Source organism: Fundulus heteroclitus, chromosome 16, assembly GCF_011125445.2.
Source record: "Fundulus heteroclitus isolate FHET01 chromosome 16, MU-UCD_Fhet_4.1, whole genome shotgun sequence".
In the NCBI taxonomy this organism is placed as follows: Eukaryota; Metazoa; Chordata; class Actinopteri; order Cyprinodontiformes; family Fundulidae; genus Fundulus; species Fundulus heteroclitus.
This window is the reverse complement of record NC_046376.1, coordinates 3678489-3691393: the sequence shown is the minus strand read 5'-3', so window position 1 is coordinate 3691393 and position 12905 is coordinate 3678489. Positions and strand designations below refer to the sequence as shown.

The 12905-nt window shown below is 41.3% G+C and overlaps 1 protein-coding gene across 1 annotated transcript in view; it reads right to left on the bottom strand.

Annotated features, from left to right (window-relative positions):
• Positions 1–11050, bottom strand: part of si:ch73-281f12.4 (RA_Radil_like and Myo5p-like_CBD_Rasip1 domain-containing protein) — a 40480-nt gene extending 29430 nt beyond the window's left edge. Inside the window, exons 1-4 of the mRNA XM_012880813.3 lie at positions 10354–11050; positions 8050–8388; positions 6594–6829; positions 1078–1406 (exon numbers count right to left, since the gene is read on the bottom strand). Coding sequence (XP_012736267.2) covers positions 1078–1406; positions 6594–6829; positions 8050–8388; positions 10354–10481 — 1032 coding nt within the window. The 5' untranslated portion in view covers positions 10482–11050. The remainder of the gene's footprint in view (positions 1–1077; positions 1407–6593; positions 6830–8049; positions 8389–10353) is intronic.
• Positions 11051–12905: the final 1855 nt, after the last annotated feature.

The window sequence follows — 12905 nt, the reverse complement described above, 5'->3', positions numbered from 1 at the left end:
CCGAACAATGAGTACGACGCCAATGTTTGACAGCAACACAGAAAAGTCAGTAAAGTTTTTGAATGTGCGTCATAACAGCATTAACGCTAGCGCTAGCTGCTATTAGCCTGACGGACAGTCACTACGCGACGCTCCGCTGCAGGAATGCTTTCAGAGAAGCGGCGGAACGACACACCGGCACCTGGGCGTCCCACATGGCTGCCGCCGCCAGCCCTGAATATGAATAATTAATGGCTGTTGATGGCAGGAAGGCTGGAAAGAAATATTTTGAATGCTTTTGATAATCTTAAGGAGAAATTGGAAATCTGCCTCTAATCTCTAATTGGTGCAGCTCTAGGCAAGGCAAGGCAAGGCAAATTTATTTATATAGCACAATTCAGTACAAAGACAATGCAAAGTGCTTTACATGATTAAAATATAGCAAAATAAAACAGAATAAAAGCAAGTAGGAATACAATGTAGATAGAAAATAGAACAAAAAAGTGGTGATTCAGTTAACTAGGACAGTTGAAGGCAATTTTAAACAAATGTGTTTTTAATCTTGATTTAAAGGAACTAAGGTTTTCCACATCTTTACAGTTTTCTGGAAGTTTGTTCCAGATAATTGGAGCATAGGAACTAAATGCTGCTTCTCCATGTCTGGTTCTGGTTCTGGTTCTGCAGAGCAGGCTGGAGCCAGAAGACCTTAGTGGTCTGGATGGTTGATAAACTGATAACAAGTCTGTGATGTATTTAGGAGCTAAGCCATTTAAGGATTTATAGACTAACAGAAGGATTTTAAAGTCTATTCTCTGAGATACAGTGACGGTCTCTTGTCTTTTGTGTTATTATATGTTCCTCGTCATAAAATGCATCCACCTAATAAGAAGTCCAAAGCATCTTAAATACATTTTCTAAATGAGTTTTATAATATTAGTTCACGGTCATTAATGCTACAACAGTGAGTTTATCTGATATTAGCCCGACCAATGAAGTGCGGTAATATGAATCAATGCTAACGTTGGTCTCATCTCTGCTGCTTTGGCTCCAGATAAACATCTGAATGAAAACCTTAAGACGGTGATCAGAGACGCTCACCTGTCTGTGATTATAGCCTTGCAGCAGGAGGAAGTAAGGGAAGTCAAAGGGCGGGTGGATGGAGTACTGGGTGGTGTTGTCGTCGCTGCTCTCCGTCTCTTCCTTCTCCATGCCGAGTCGCAGCACCTCCTTGTCGGCCTCGGCCTCCGGGTCCTCTCTGAGCGCGCTCCGTTGGGCCCGGCTGGCCTCCTTCCCCATTGCAGACAGGTCCATCTCGCTCAGGCTCCTCCAGAAGCCGAGTCCATCGGCGTCGTCCCCGCTGCCGTCCACGAACAGGGAGGCCACTCTGGACCGGTTCTTCTGCAGCTTACGGGCCTGAGCGTTGACCCCTGGAGGGACACAGAGGCCACTTTCTGTCAAAACGTGTTGCCATCTAAAATATTTAGAACCAGCTTTAGCGTCTGAACGACACCCAGCAGATTGCAGTCGGCATGTTGTCAGTTCAGTGATTCAACACTGAGTCTGTCTTCCCTCTGTCTGCATCATTAGGGTCTCACTGCTGTGCTTAACCCCCAGTTTATTCATTTCTCTCCTATGTTTCTATCGTCCTGATGTTTCTATTGCTCAAGTCTATCTGAGGAGTAAAATCTCTTATCGGTGTGCAGCATGTGGAAACGTAAGGCTGGGCGATATGGATTAAAAAATAAATCTCCGATTTTATAATACCAAATCCGATTAATCGATTTTTTTCCTCCTTTTTGTTTCGTAAAAAGAAATTAAAGAAATTATTTTAAAACCTTGCTTTTTATGTCAAGCATTTCGTCAGGGAGTTGACCTGAATTCAAAGTGCAACTAAAAAGAAGCTGTGAAACATGCTTGTAAAACAAGATGGCAGCCGTGCCATTATAAACAATGAAAACATAACAAAACATTTGCTGCTAGTTTATTACACATTGAGCTAAGAACAGGCTTCACTGCACTTGTGAACTTCAAACTAAGTTAAAAAAAAGTAAATAAGTAAATGAAGTACCTCGTATTATGGTAAAACAAAGTTTCTACTTAACAATATTTTGACAATAATTTTGCCTAAACATATATTCAGCATCACCTGCTGTTCTCTTCATGGAAACCCAATGAGTGGATTGGCAAAATAAAATCCAGATTTTCCAAAAATGAAATCTTAAAGAATTGTAAATTCGAATTAATCGATTAAATCGATTTATCGCCCAGCCCTATGGAAATGCAGCACTAGAAACATCCCCTCCCCAGCTACTGCGGTCTAAAACCCTCGTTCTGGAATTAAAACTGCAGTTAGGACCTCAGGTACAGCATGTAGTGTTTCACAGATATTCATACTGTTACAGAAAACAACCTTCCACTAATTTTAGGAGACGGAAAAAAATGGATTGTTGTGTAGTGACGGAAAAATGATTTTACAAGTCAAATCTGAAAAGTGTGGCATGCGTTTATGTTTAGTCCCATACTTTCAGGGTCCAAAATTAACACCTGCCAGACACCAAATGCGAGTAAATTTTCTGTTTGGAGACTAAATTTCAGAGGGCTAGCTTCCACATACACAGTGAGTAAATGTTTGCACCAAATAAGTCAACAAACGCGCACGCACAAAAAGACTCGTACATGTGACATGAGAACGACAGCATCTACGTCATGTTTGCTAACAGTTAGCGTTTAGCTCAGGCTAATTACGTAGTGGGATTAAGTGGAGATGTTTAGCTGGTAAAAAAGTATGCTTTGTAAGTTGATTCTACATGTGGTGAACAGGAAGTTTGGACACTGCCTACTTGTAGAGCCACCTGCGGGTGTAATTAAAGCTGCAGGTCTGATAAATAACATCTCAATCTTAGTCAGATTAGATGGAGAGTACTTTGACTGGAACGTTCTGACGAAAACTTATTCATACCTCTTGAACTTTTCCACATCTGGTCACATCAGAGTCAATTGATTCATGATCTTCCAATTTTTTTTTACTGAAGAAAAAACTGAAAAGTGTTGCATGCATTTAGATTTACCTCTCCTGATTCAGAAATTGTTGAACCACTCTTAGCTTAAGTTTCATCTTCAAGTATGTTGAGAGATGTCTACACACTGACACTGTATCACATATCTATGAGTTCAGGCCTGGACTTTGACTAGGCCATTCTAACACGAGCATACTTTGATCCAGACCCTTCCATTGTAGCTCTAGCTGAGTTTTGGGTCCTTGTTCTGCTGGAAGTTGAACCTCTGTCCAGGACTTAAGTCTTTTACAGCTTCTAACAGGTTTTCTTCCTTAATTTAACTTAATTCATCCTCTTAATGCTCATCAGCGCTGACCAACATCCCCGTCCCCGCAGACGGAAAGCATGACTCGCAGCGTGATGTTGCCACTGTGGATTTTCACCACGAGTAGACCAGAAAAGTCCCTTTGTGGTTTCTTCTGAGGAGAACGCCTTTTTCCACAATGACATTTCTTATTGTTCCGTCTTGTATTAAGGCCAGATATGTGGAGAAAACTGCTAGTTGTCCCATCGACAGGTTCTATCCCCTGAACTTTAAACCTCCAGGGCCCCGGGCTAGTTCTCATAGTAACGTGTCTCCAGCCAGACGTCCCGTCCTCTCTCCATGTTCAGATGGAGGACTGAACAGAGCTCTGGGAGACGTTGTTTTCTAACCAAGCCCTGCTTTATCCTTCTCCACAGCTTTCTTCCTGACCTTTAACATGACTTTTCCTTCAGCCCACAGGTCACATAAAACATGCCACCTCATCCTGTCTCAGTCTGGTACACACACTGCAAAAACAGAACTAAAAATAAGTAAAGATTTCTTGAAATTAATGCGTTTGTCCTTGATTTGAGCAGGTAAATCAAATTATCTGCCAATAGGATGAGTATTTTTACCCCTAAAATAAGATAATTAGATATAATGCACTTGAAATAAGACGATGGAGATGAGTTGTTCCTGTTTTAAGTGCAAAAATCTTATTTCTATTGGCAAAGCATCTTATTTACCTGCTCAAATCAAGGATAAATACACTCATTTTAAGAACATTTTAGTTATTTTTAGTTCCATTTTTGCAGTGCAGTCCTGAAGTCTTCCTGGTTTTTCTCCAACTTGGCCAATCTCAACAAGTGCTCCAGTCTGACATTGAGTTCTCTTTAAACGCCCTGCAAGTGGTTTATTAAAGGAAATGAACAATTCAAGTTACAAATACCTTTTTTTTTTTTTTTTTTTTTTTACAAGAACAGCAACAAACCGCAATCGCTGCATCTCTGGAGCGTTTAACTTCATCAAAATTCTTTAACGGGGAAAACACAAACAGAAGAGAACCTCTGTTTATGAAATCTTGTTTACAGCGGTCCAAATTCCCCAGAAATTGCTCTGGTAAACCAAACCGGCTCAAACATAATGCTCGGCTGCCCTGGCGCAGACTCCAGCGCGGCGGATCCGGAGGAAAACAGGGTTAATGTGCGGGGGGGGGGAGTGAAATTTGGCCTCCTCTATCTGATAGCAACAATCGCTCCGTCGGTCTGACGTAACACAAACACTATTCAGCTCTGCTGGAGCCATTAAGCGCAGAGGAATGTCCAGAGAGCCGGGCTCCACGCCGACTCTCTGCTCCTCCTATCAGCTGTGGAAATGGGTGTTTTCCACATTGTTCAGCGGCGCTCTGACAGAATGGGCTCTGTGCCCACAAACCCCACAGAGGCAAAGCACAGACTTCCTGCTCAGAGCGGGGGGGGGTGATGACGAGACGAATCCAGACCCATGGAAACTACCGCAGGTTCTAGATTTCTCAGCCCCTGATTCGTTTGGCTGAATTTCACATTGACGTAAACAATAATATAAAAAGCCATTATACTGAGAAACACTTATGAACAACTTACCTGGGACAACAATCATCAGAGGATCGTCTATATCCAGAATAATAATTTTCTGAGTCTGGTAACCGCAGCGACCCATTAACATCAACTATAATCACTTATTAGGGGCATTTACTGTTATAACAGAGGCTACTAGCCTCACTTTGCTGCTTTTTAGGGAATCTCTAAGAATGTTTAACCTTCTGTATCAAATAAGTTTATTAAATGTTATTCTTTGAATTCATTTTCCAATTTTAACGTTAAATTATTTAGCTGAGTTCTCTTATTTTCCTGTACAGCTCTTTAAATTACCTGGGGCAAGGATAGTGTTATAGAAATAAACCTCGCCTGTGTAGGACTGTGTTGAAAATCTTCCATCCATCCATTGATGAATAAAAGATGTGAGGAAAAGCTTTTTTGATCAAACACAGCTGCTGTGATCAGTCAGAGGCTTAAACACAGCAGAACTACAAGCTTCCTCGACGGTTTCCCCCTCACAGTCTCTCATCTCTACAGTTTATATAGCTTTCTTACAGCGTTTCCAGACATTTATGCACAAAACATTCACCTTAAAAATGGCCTTATATGTTCCACAGATCATGAAATAACAGTAAAGTTGGTTTCTGTGGGATAAAGGGGCTGTTTCCCTGCTTTTTGGGACCAGGACTAACTTAAATGTCTATTTCAAAATGCATAACGCTTAAAACTTTCCAAATCAGGATGGATTTGTTAAAGCAGATTGTCCTGATCCAGTCTGGTATCTGAACTACAACAAGTTTAAAAATCAGCTTTAAGTGGTCTACAGGCCAACAAAACAATGAAAAAGGCCATTTCTGATGGTACAATAACCCGGATTTCAAATATTGCAGATTGGCTGTATCCGTACATCATGTCTACTTCTTTTTATTTTAAACTAAAGTAAAAATAATTCTGTTGGAAACATTTCCCAATCATTTGGTCTTTCTTGTAAGGAAGATAAAGTTGTAAGAGCCTCCGTTCAGCAAGCTGACCGGCAGTGTGCAGTAATAGATTCCCATTGGCATTTTCTACCACATCTTATTAAATAGAGCGTTTATGTAAAATGTATTTTTGTTCCTGAATCAGCCCATGTGTGCATTTATCTGTGGTTCTCAGCGTAAAACCTAAACCAAATTCTAATGTGTCGAATCAGAGCTAGCGGATGTTATTTAAGGATAAATAAAGACTTTCTTTTTAGTGACCAAGACATTCATCTTTTAGAAAATTAAATTAGATTTTTTTTATGTTGTTTCCAGATCAAACGTTCTTTTTCCTGCTCATCAGACCCAGACTTTCCACCACTGTCCAGGAACTCAGAAGTTCAGACGAGACACCATTAAACAGACAGAATGTAATAGTCCCAATATAAATCAAGACCTCCACAGACTAGAGCCCAAGTCAACGAGCCCGCAGCCCCCGGTGAGCAGGAAGCCAGCTCAGATAAGCAGAATAACACAGAGTAATATAAAATAACAGCTCCAGGCTCTGATAGAGAGCTGCCGGACTCATTGATGGTTCAGAGAGGCTCGATTGGCCCCCGGCATAAAAGACAGATAAGGACAGCAGCGGTGTGACCCGGCCTGTCCCCCCCTGCAGCCTTTGTTTCCTCCTGACCGCTCTCCCAGGCCGGCCGTCTGATAAGCCGGTGAGACCCAGACGGGTCACCCAGACGTAACCGTGAACATGTGGTGCTTCTACCTGCTGTGATCGTGTCTCTTTCCTTCAAACTCTGCTGCTCAACAGCGGAGCGCAGCTGGATCTCAAATCTTCTGAAGAAGCCCTCCTTGGGCTTCCACAGGGACTGCAGCATGAGGGGCCTCTCGTTGTCCCCCACCACTCTGAAGCACTCCCTCCTCCACTGGCTGTCCGCGCCCGTCTGACCAATCACATCACACAGCACATAGTCATTGGCGTCTTCTTTCTCCAGACAGTACCTGAGCGACAAAATCACATCTGTCAGGCTGGGCGACGCTGCGAATGGGCAGAGGAAGAACTTTTCTCAGTTTGCTGTTCGACGGCCATTAAGTGCCGAGGCTACGGTGGTAAAAAAGTAGTTTTAATTGTAAACACCTTTAAATGTCCTGTAAAAAAAAACCTGCAAAAGTTTTCATACCCACTTAAAGTTCTCACATTAACAAATTCTGGGAATAAAACTTCTCCACTGTATGATGCAGCCACCATTTTTGATCCTAGATTTCCTTCCCACAATGCATTTTGCTGGTAGGGCCATGTTTTCTGCAGTACTGGTGACAAACTACAGGACTGCTAAAGGCTTTCTCCTCTACAACGTTCTCCCTGCTTTGGTCTCTGCTGTTCTCTAGCAAACCTCTGAGGCCAGAAACAGAGCAGCTGAAGTCCCACTGCGGTTAAATTACCCAGCAGGTAAATTACTAACGACGTTACTCCTGTGGACAACTGATTGCACTAGATTTTATCTAATAGCGTCAGAGTCAGGGAGGCCGAACAGATAGACGCACACCACACATTTACTGTTATTTAAAATAATGCGTTGTTGTCTTTGCACCTTGGAATGGTGCGCTGCTTTGTGGGGATTTACTGCATCAAATCCTCACAAAATACATTAACGTTTGTGGTTGAAACGTAACAAAACATGAAAGGACTCAAGGGTATGAATACTTTTGAGAAGTCCCAGTCCATTTAGTAAACGGCAATAATAGACTTCTTATTTTAACTATGAAAACATGAGGTTTAAACTGACTTATGATGTTAAGAGCTTTGATCTGATTTACGCTCTTTTAGCAGAACAGAATTAACACACTGCAAAAACTAATCTAAAAATGAATAAAATGTTCCTAAAGTTAGTGTACTTGTCCTTGATTTGAGCAGGTAAATAAGATTATCTGCCGATGGAGTGAGTATGTTTACCCCTAAAATAAGATAATTAGATAAACTGCAGTTGAAATAAGATGATGGAGACGAATTGTTCCTGTTTTAAGTGCAAAAATCTTATTCCATTGGCAGATAGTCTTATTTACCTGCTCAAATCAAGGACAGATACACACATTTTAAGAACATTTTACTTATTTTTAGTTCCGTTTTTGCAGTGCAGCAAGATGTTTTAGGAGGAAACTGATCGCCGCCCCTCCCAGCTTTATTTCCCCGGGAGGTTTTGCACCGTCGGCACAACTCTCACCTCTCCAAGGCCTCCCTCACCAGCTCCTTGGCGCTGGACTGAGTGGTGGCCAGCACGCTCTTGTAGTGCGTCCCGTGGCAGATGTCGCTGCCGAAGATCTTCAGGACGCCGGGCACCGACGACTGGCTGGACAGCTCGGCGGGGTCGTCCGCCGCCCGGAGGTCTTCGCTGAGACTCCCGCCGCCCCTCGTCTGGCCGCGCCGGCCGCCGTCCCGGAGGTTGGGGCTGTAGTTGAAGACGGTGGAGAGTCTGTTGTTGTGGCGCCTGATTTTGCTCTTGGCCGGCTGCCGGACACAAGCGCTCTCTGCGGAGCGGACGGTGCTGTCCGACTTGTTGGACCTGAGACGAGCCAGAGGGGAGAATGGTCAACGTCCTGCGAGTCGTGGTGTCTCCAGATGGACGGACACTTTTGACACCAGTCAGGTTTCTGACTGGCTGTTTTACTGATTTATCACCAAAGTATTTGCTCTGACCGAAGGATATTCATTCATGTTTTGGGTCAGGTTCAAACAACACAACAATCTCACAGCAAAACAGAGAATTTCCCCTTTTGGACAAACTGAAAAGACGTTTAAACATCAACGACAGACTATTAAAACTCTTTATCTATAGAGATCCGTAGAATCAACAAATCCCTGACACAGAACCGGTCTGACAACAGGAAGTAGGCTAAAAGCAACACGAGGGCTGGGCGATACAGCTCAAAAATAAAATCTCTGATTATAAGTCCGATTAATCGATTTTTTTTTTACTCCTTTTTGTTTCATCAAAAGAAATGAATTTAAAAACGTGCTTTTGTCTCGAGCATTCTGTCTGGGAGTTGACCTGAATTCAAAGTGCAACTAAATCCAAGCTGTGAACCATGCAGGTGAAACAAGATGGCCGCCCTGCTGTTGTACGCAATGAAAACTACACCAACATGTTTGCTGCTGGTGGTTTTACACAATGAGCTGAGAACAGGCTTCACTTGTGTAACTTCAAACTAACTTTAAAATAAATAAATCAAAGAGTAAATTCAATTGTCTCGTACTATGTTAAAAAAAAGGTTTCCTTGTTACAATATTTTCCTAAATATATACTCAGACCTGCTGCTGTTCTCTTAATGGAAGCCCAGTGAACTTGTTGGCAAGATAAAACCCAGATTTTCCACAAATTAAATCTTAAAAACTTCAAATTAATCGATTAAATCGATTTATCGCGCATCCCTACCGATAACAAACCAAGTCTTGATGTAATAAAGCATTTCTGCATTAAGGAGCAGGAAGTAAACGACTGGTTATTGCAAACGCTCGATGTGGCCGACCAGTTATTAGCTTAGGGAGCCGTTACTTTTCCTCCGTAACAAATGAAATCATCAATTGACAACTATAACCACTACTCAGGTTATCTTTTTCTGACGTTAAGATTTATCTGAAACTATAAGTGTGTGTGACAGAATAAGGGGAAAATCCATTTTTATAGCACTCTGCCAGCTAAGGTGGTCGATGCAGACTTTTTTTTATGACAATTGGGGCAAAAATGATAAATAGCTAAAATCCTACACCTGAAAAGGTTGGCTACAACACAAAGTATTCATCTTTTAATAATTACACATTTCACATTCTCTTTATATTCATATTAAGCAGCATCGCGTGTATCCAGTGACATAAATCTGCTTTTCAGTCATTTGTTACATTTACTGAATACAGAAAGCACTTTTAATAAATAAAAAACTGATATGAATCCTGTACTTTTTGCTGAGAATAGACAATTTTATTCCTTTATTTTTATTTATTTATTTCAAATCAAGCCCAAGAGAGTTTGCAAACTGGAGGAGCATCTTTTAATACGACAAATGTGCAAAAAACGTTTATAGGTTTTGGATCTACAATACTTTACATTTCCCTTCCTACAGAAAATCTGACTAATTTGAAATATTTCAACAAACAAGCAAAACGAAAGGAATTCACAGTACAAATATTTGCCAATTTTAATTTTTTTTTTTATTACCTTTGTTTGGCTATCCTGTAATTCTGACTCGACAGTTTGGAGGAAAGGTTATGTTATGTTTCACAGTGCAGCAAACATCTTTAAACTCTTTAGTTTGCACACAGTGAGGCATATATCACGTTTGGATTGTGCAATTAAAATGATTTAATTACCTAAATAATAAAAAATATCGCTATTTTTCCGGGTAAAAACAGGTGCATGCAGCTGTTTTATGGGTAAACATGGCATCAGCCCAGTTGTAACCGAGCGTTAAAAGGCTGATGATGGAGAAATATTGTATAATAAACGGTGCATAAGTTTTTATTGGAGACTTACTGAAGGGATCCATTGCTGGGTTTCCTCCCGAGTTTGGCCAGGCGCCTCTTGGGAGAGCGGATGAGCAAACCCACGGGAAAGTTGAGGGTTTGTTTATTTACGTGACTGCTTCTCTCCTCCGAAATCATTGTTTGTCCTCAGCCGCTACAGAACCGCAGAATCCCCGGGAGTGTCGGTGTGAGCAGGGGAGGGCATTCTCCCGGCGCTCCGCTCCGCTCCGCACCGCACCGCTGCCGGCTAGCTAACGCCGGCGGAGGAGAGCTCTTTGGGAAGAGAGGAGTTCAGAACCAAAGGATAGTCCACAAAACAGATTTTTCCAGTAGAATTGGTCAAAAAAAAAAAAAAAAAAAGCAGAGAAGAACCCCCTTCCAGCCTCCAGCTACCGTTTAACAGACCGTTAGCCGAACCGTTTCCTCAGTGAGTTAACATTCCTTCACAGGAAAAGAGGGGAAAACAAAACAATAGTTTACGTGGAACTTCTCCGGTATGATGAAAAGGTTGTTTTTTTTGTGTATGTGCAAAAAGAAAGAGAGCGGGCCGCCGTCCAACAACGCCGGCAGTCCGCTAGTGGGTGAAAGTTTGTGGGAAAAGTCCCATCCCGGTTCATGTTGGGAGCCGTTAGGTCCGTTGGAGCGGGGGGGGAGCGCGCGGCGGAGCGGACTGAGCGGATCAACCTGCCGCCCGCCGCTGCAGCTTCAGCGGGAGCGAGCTTCTGGCGTGACGTCACGAGCGCGCCCGTGGAGGAGGGCGTGGCTAAATCACACGCCGGCGTAGATGATAGGAGATGTGATGTGCAAACTTTTAGCCACAGAGGCCCAAACTGTCCTTTTGTATGGAACTGTAAAGTGCTCAAAATTACATACATTAATTAAACGTTAGGAAATAAGCGTCTACACCAATAAATAATGGATGGATGTATAATGGGACTGTAAAATTATGAAATATATAGATGCAGAGAAGAATTCTCAGCTGTTATGATGAAAGATTTTTCATTCTTCTAAAAAGATTTGATTATTCATCTAAAACATTATTACATTGTTGTTGTTTTTTCATAATAGTGGAGATTTTAATTTACTTCTACCTGCTCGTGGATAAATTCACCACACAGTATTTATAATGGAAGACGCAACAGAGTCACATATCGTAGAAAGTAGAACTGCTTCACTGTAGATTCAAAACAAATCAAGGATGTCAAGGATTTCCCTCTTTAAAACAGATTGCTTAATATATTTTTGTTTTTTGTTGTTGTTCTTTTAATTATACCTATATACTGAGTAACTGCAGATGTTAATATTTTCCATCTCTTCATCCTAACACGGAGTTATTCTAGACTAGAGAGCAGTAAACCAATGCTGGCTGCCAAGAATGACCTCTCACTCAGGTGAAGATTGGGATTTCTTTTTCATAGAGAAGCTGAGTATCAAAAAGAAAAGTAAAATAAGCAGTATGACTGATAAAGATGATGAAACTGGTCTCCACAAAAGGACAGACTGCTTCATTCTCAGCTTTTTGTAAAGTTTAGAAACTTTATAAAAGTTTCTCGCTCAAGTGCCAGACACCAGACCTGACAAAGACTCCTGGATAGCAGTTGGAACATTTTCAGAAAGAAGTGAGCAAAAGTCCGGTTGCCTCCGATTTAAGCCTTTTTGCTGTTGCAATGACCTGAATAACTGAGAATTTTGCACAGGCAAAATTTAGACACATTAGTAAGCAGTATTGCCTCAAGCAAGAGAGGCTTGAGTTCAAATCCCTTCTGCTTGGACTTTCCATGTTCCCCCTGTTTATGAATAGTTTATCTCCAGGTACTCTGGCATTCCAAAAATATGCATGGGAGGTTATTTGCGCGACCATAATTGCCCTTTATGCCGCCTTTTTGCTTAATGCCCAAGATGGACACCAACCACGCTGCAACCCTGCAAGGACAAGAAGGTATATAGACAATGCTGGATGTGCAAAGCTCCAATAGCAATGTTAATTTTTTTTGTCTGATCATTTTAGTTTTGTTGTTGATTTAGTTTAAAATCTTATTTGGGATTTTCAATTCTTGAAAATTCATTGAAAAAACCAATCCAAATAAAAGGAAAATATGAGGAATTAGGTTTTACTGTTTTTGTTTTTCAAGCTCTGGATAAGTACCGGGAATTATTTATTTTTTTTAGACTTTTTCCATATTCTGAAAGAAAAAAACAAGAATAATGCTGAATAAAACCAGTGGTTTAAACAGTGAATTTATTTAAAAAAAAATTTTTTTGCCTCCTTTAATTTACAGAGTCCCACCTAGATTTCAACATCTTAGCCATCTATGTTTAGGTTTTTAAAACTCTACCACCTGCTTTTCCTATACACAACTTTACGCTGAGGCTGAATTGTACCTGCGGTTTTTAAACTGTGTCTAAAATGCTTTAGCAAGTATACCAAAACATTAAGGCACTCAAGATGATCCGTGTTATTCTAGATTTCCCATAAAACTTTAAAGTGACCCTTTACCACGTATGAAAATAGAAATTATGCATGTTAGGTTTCATTATTCGGAAATCTGAGGATATTAAGGC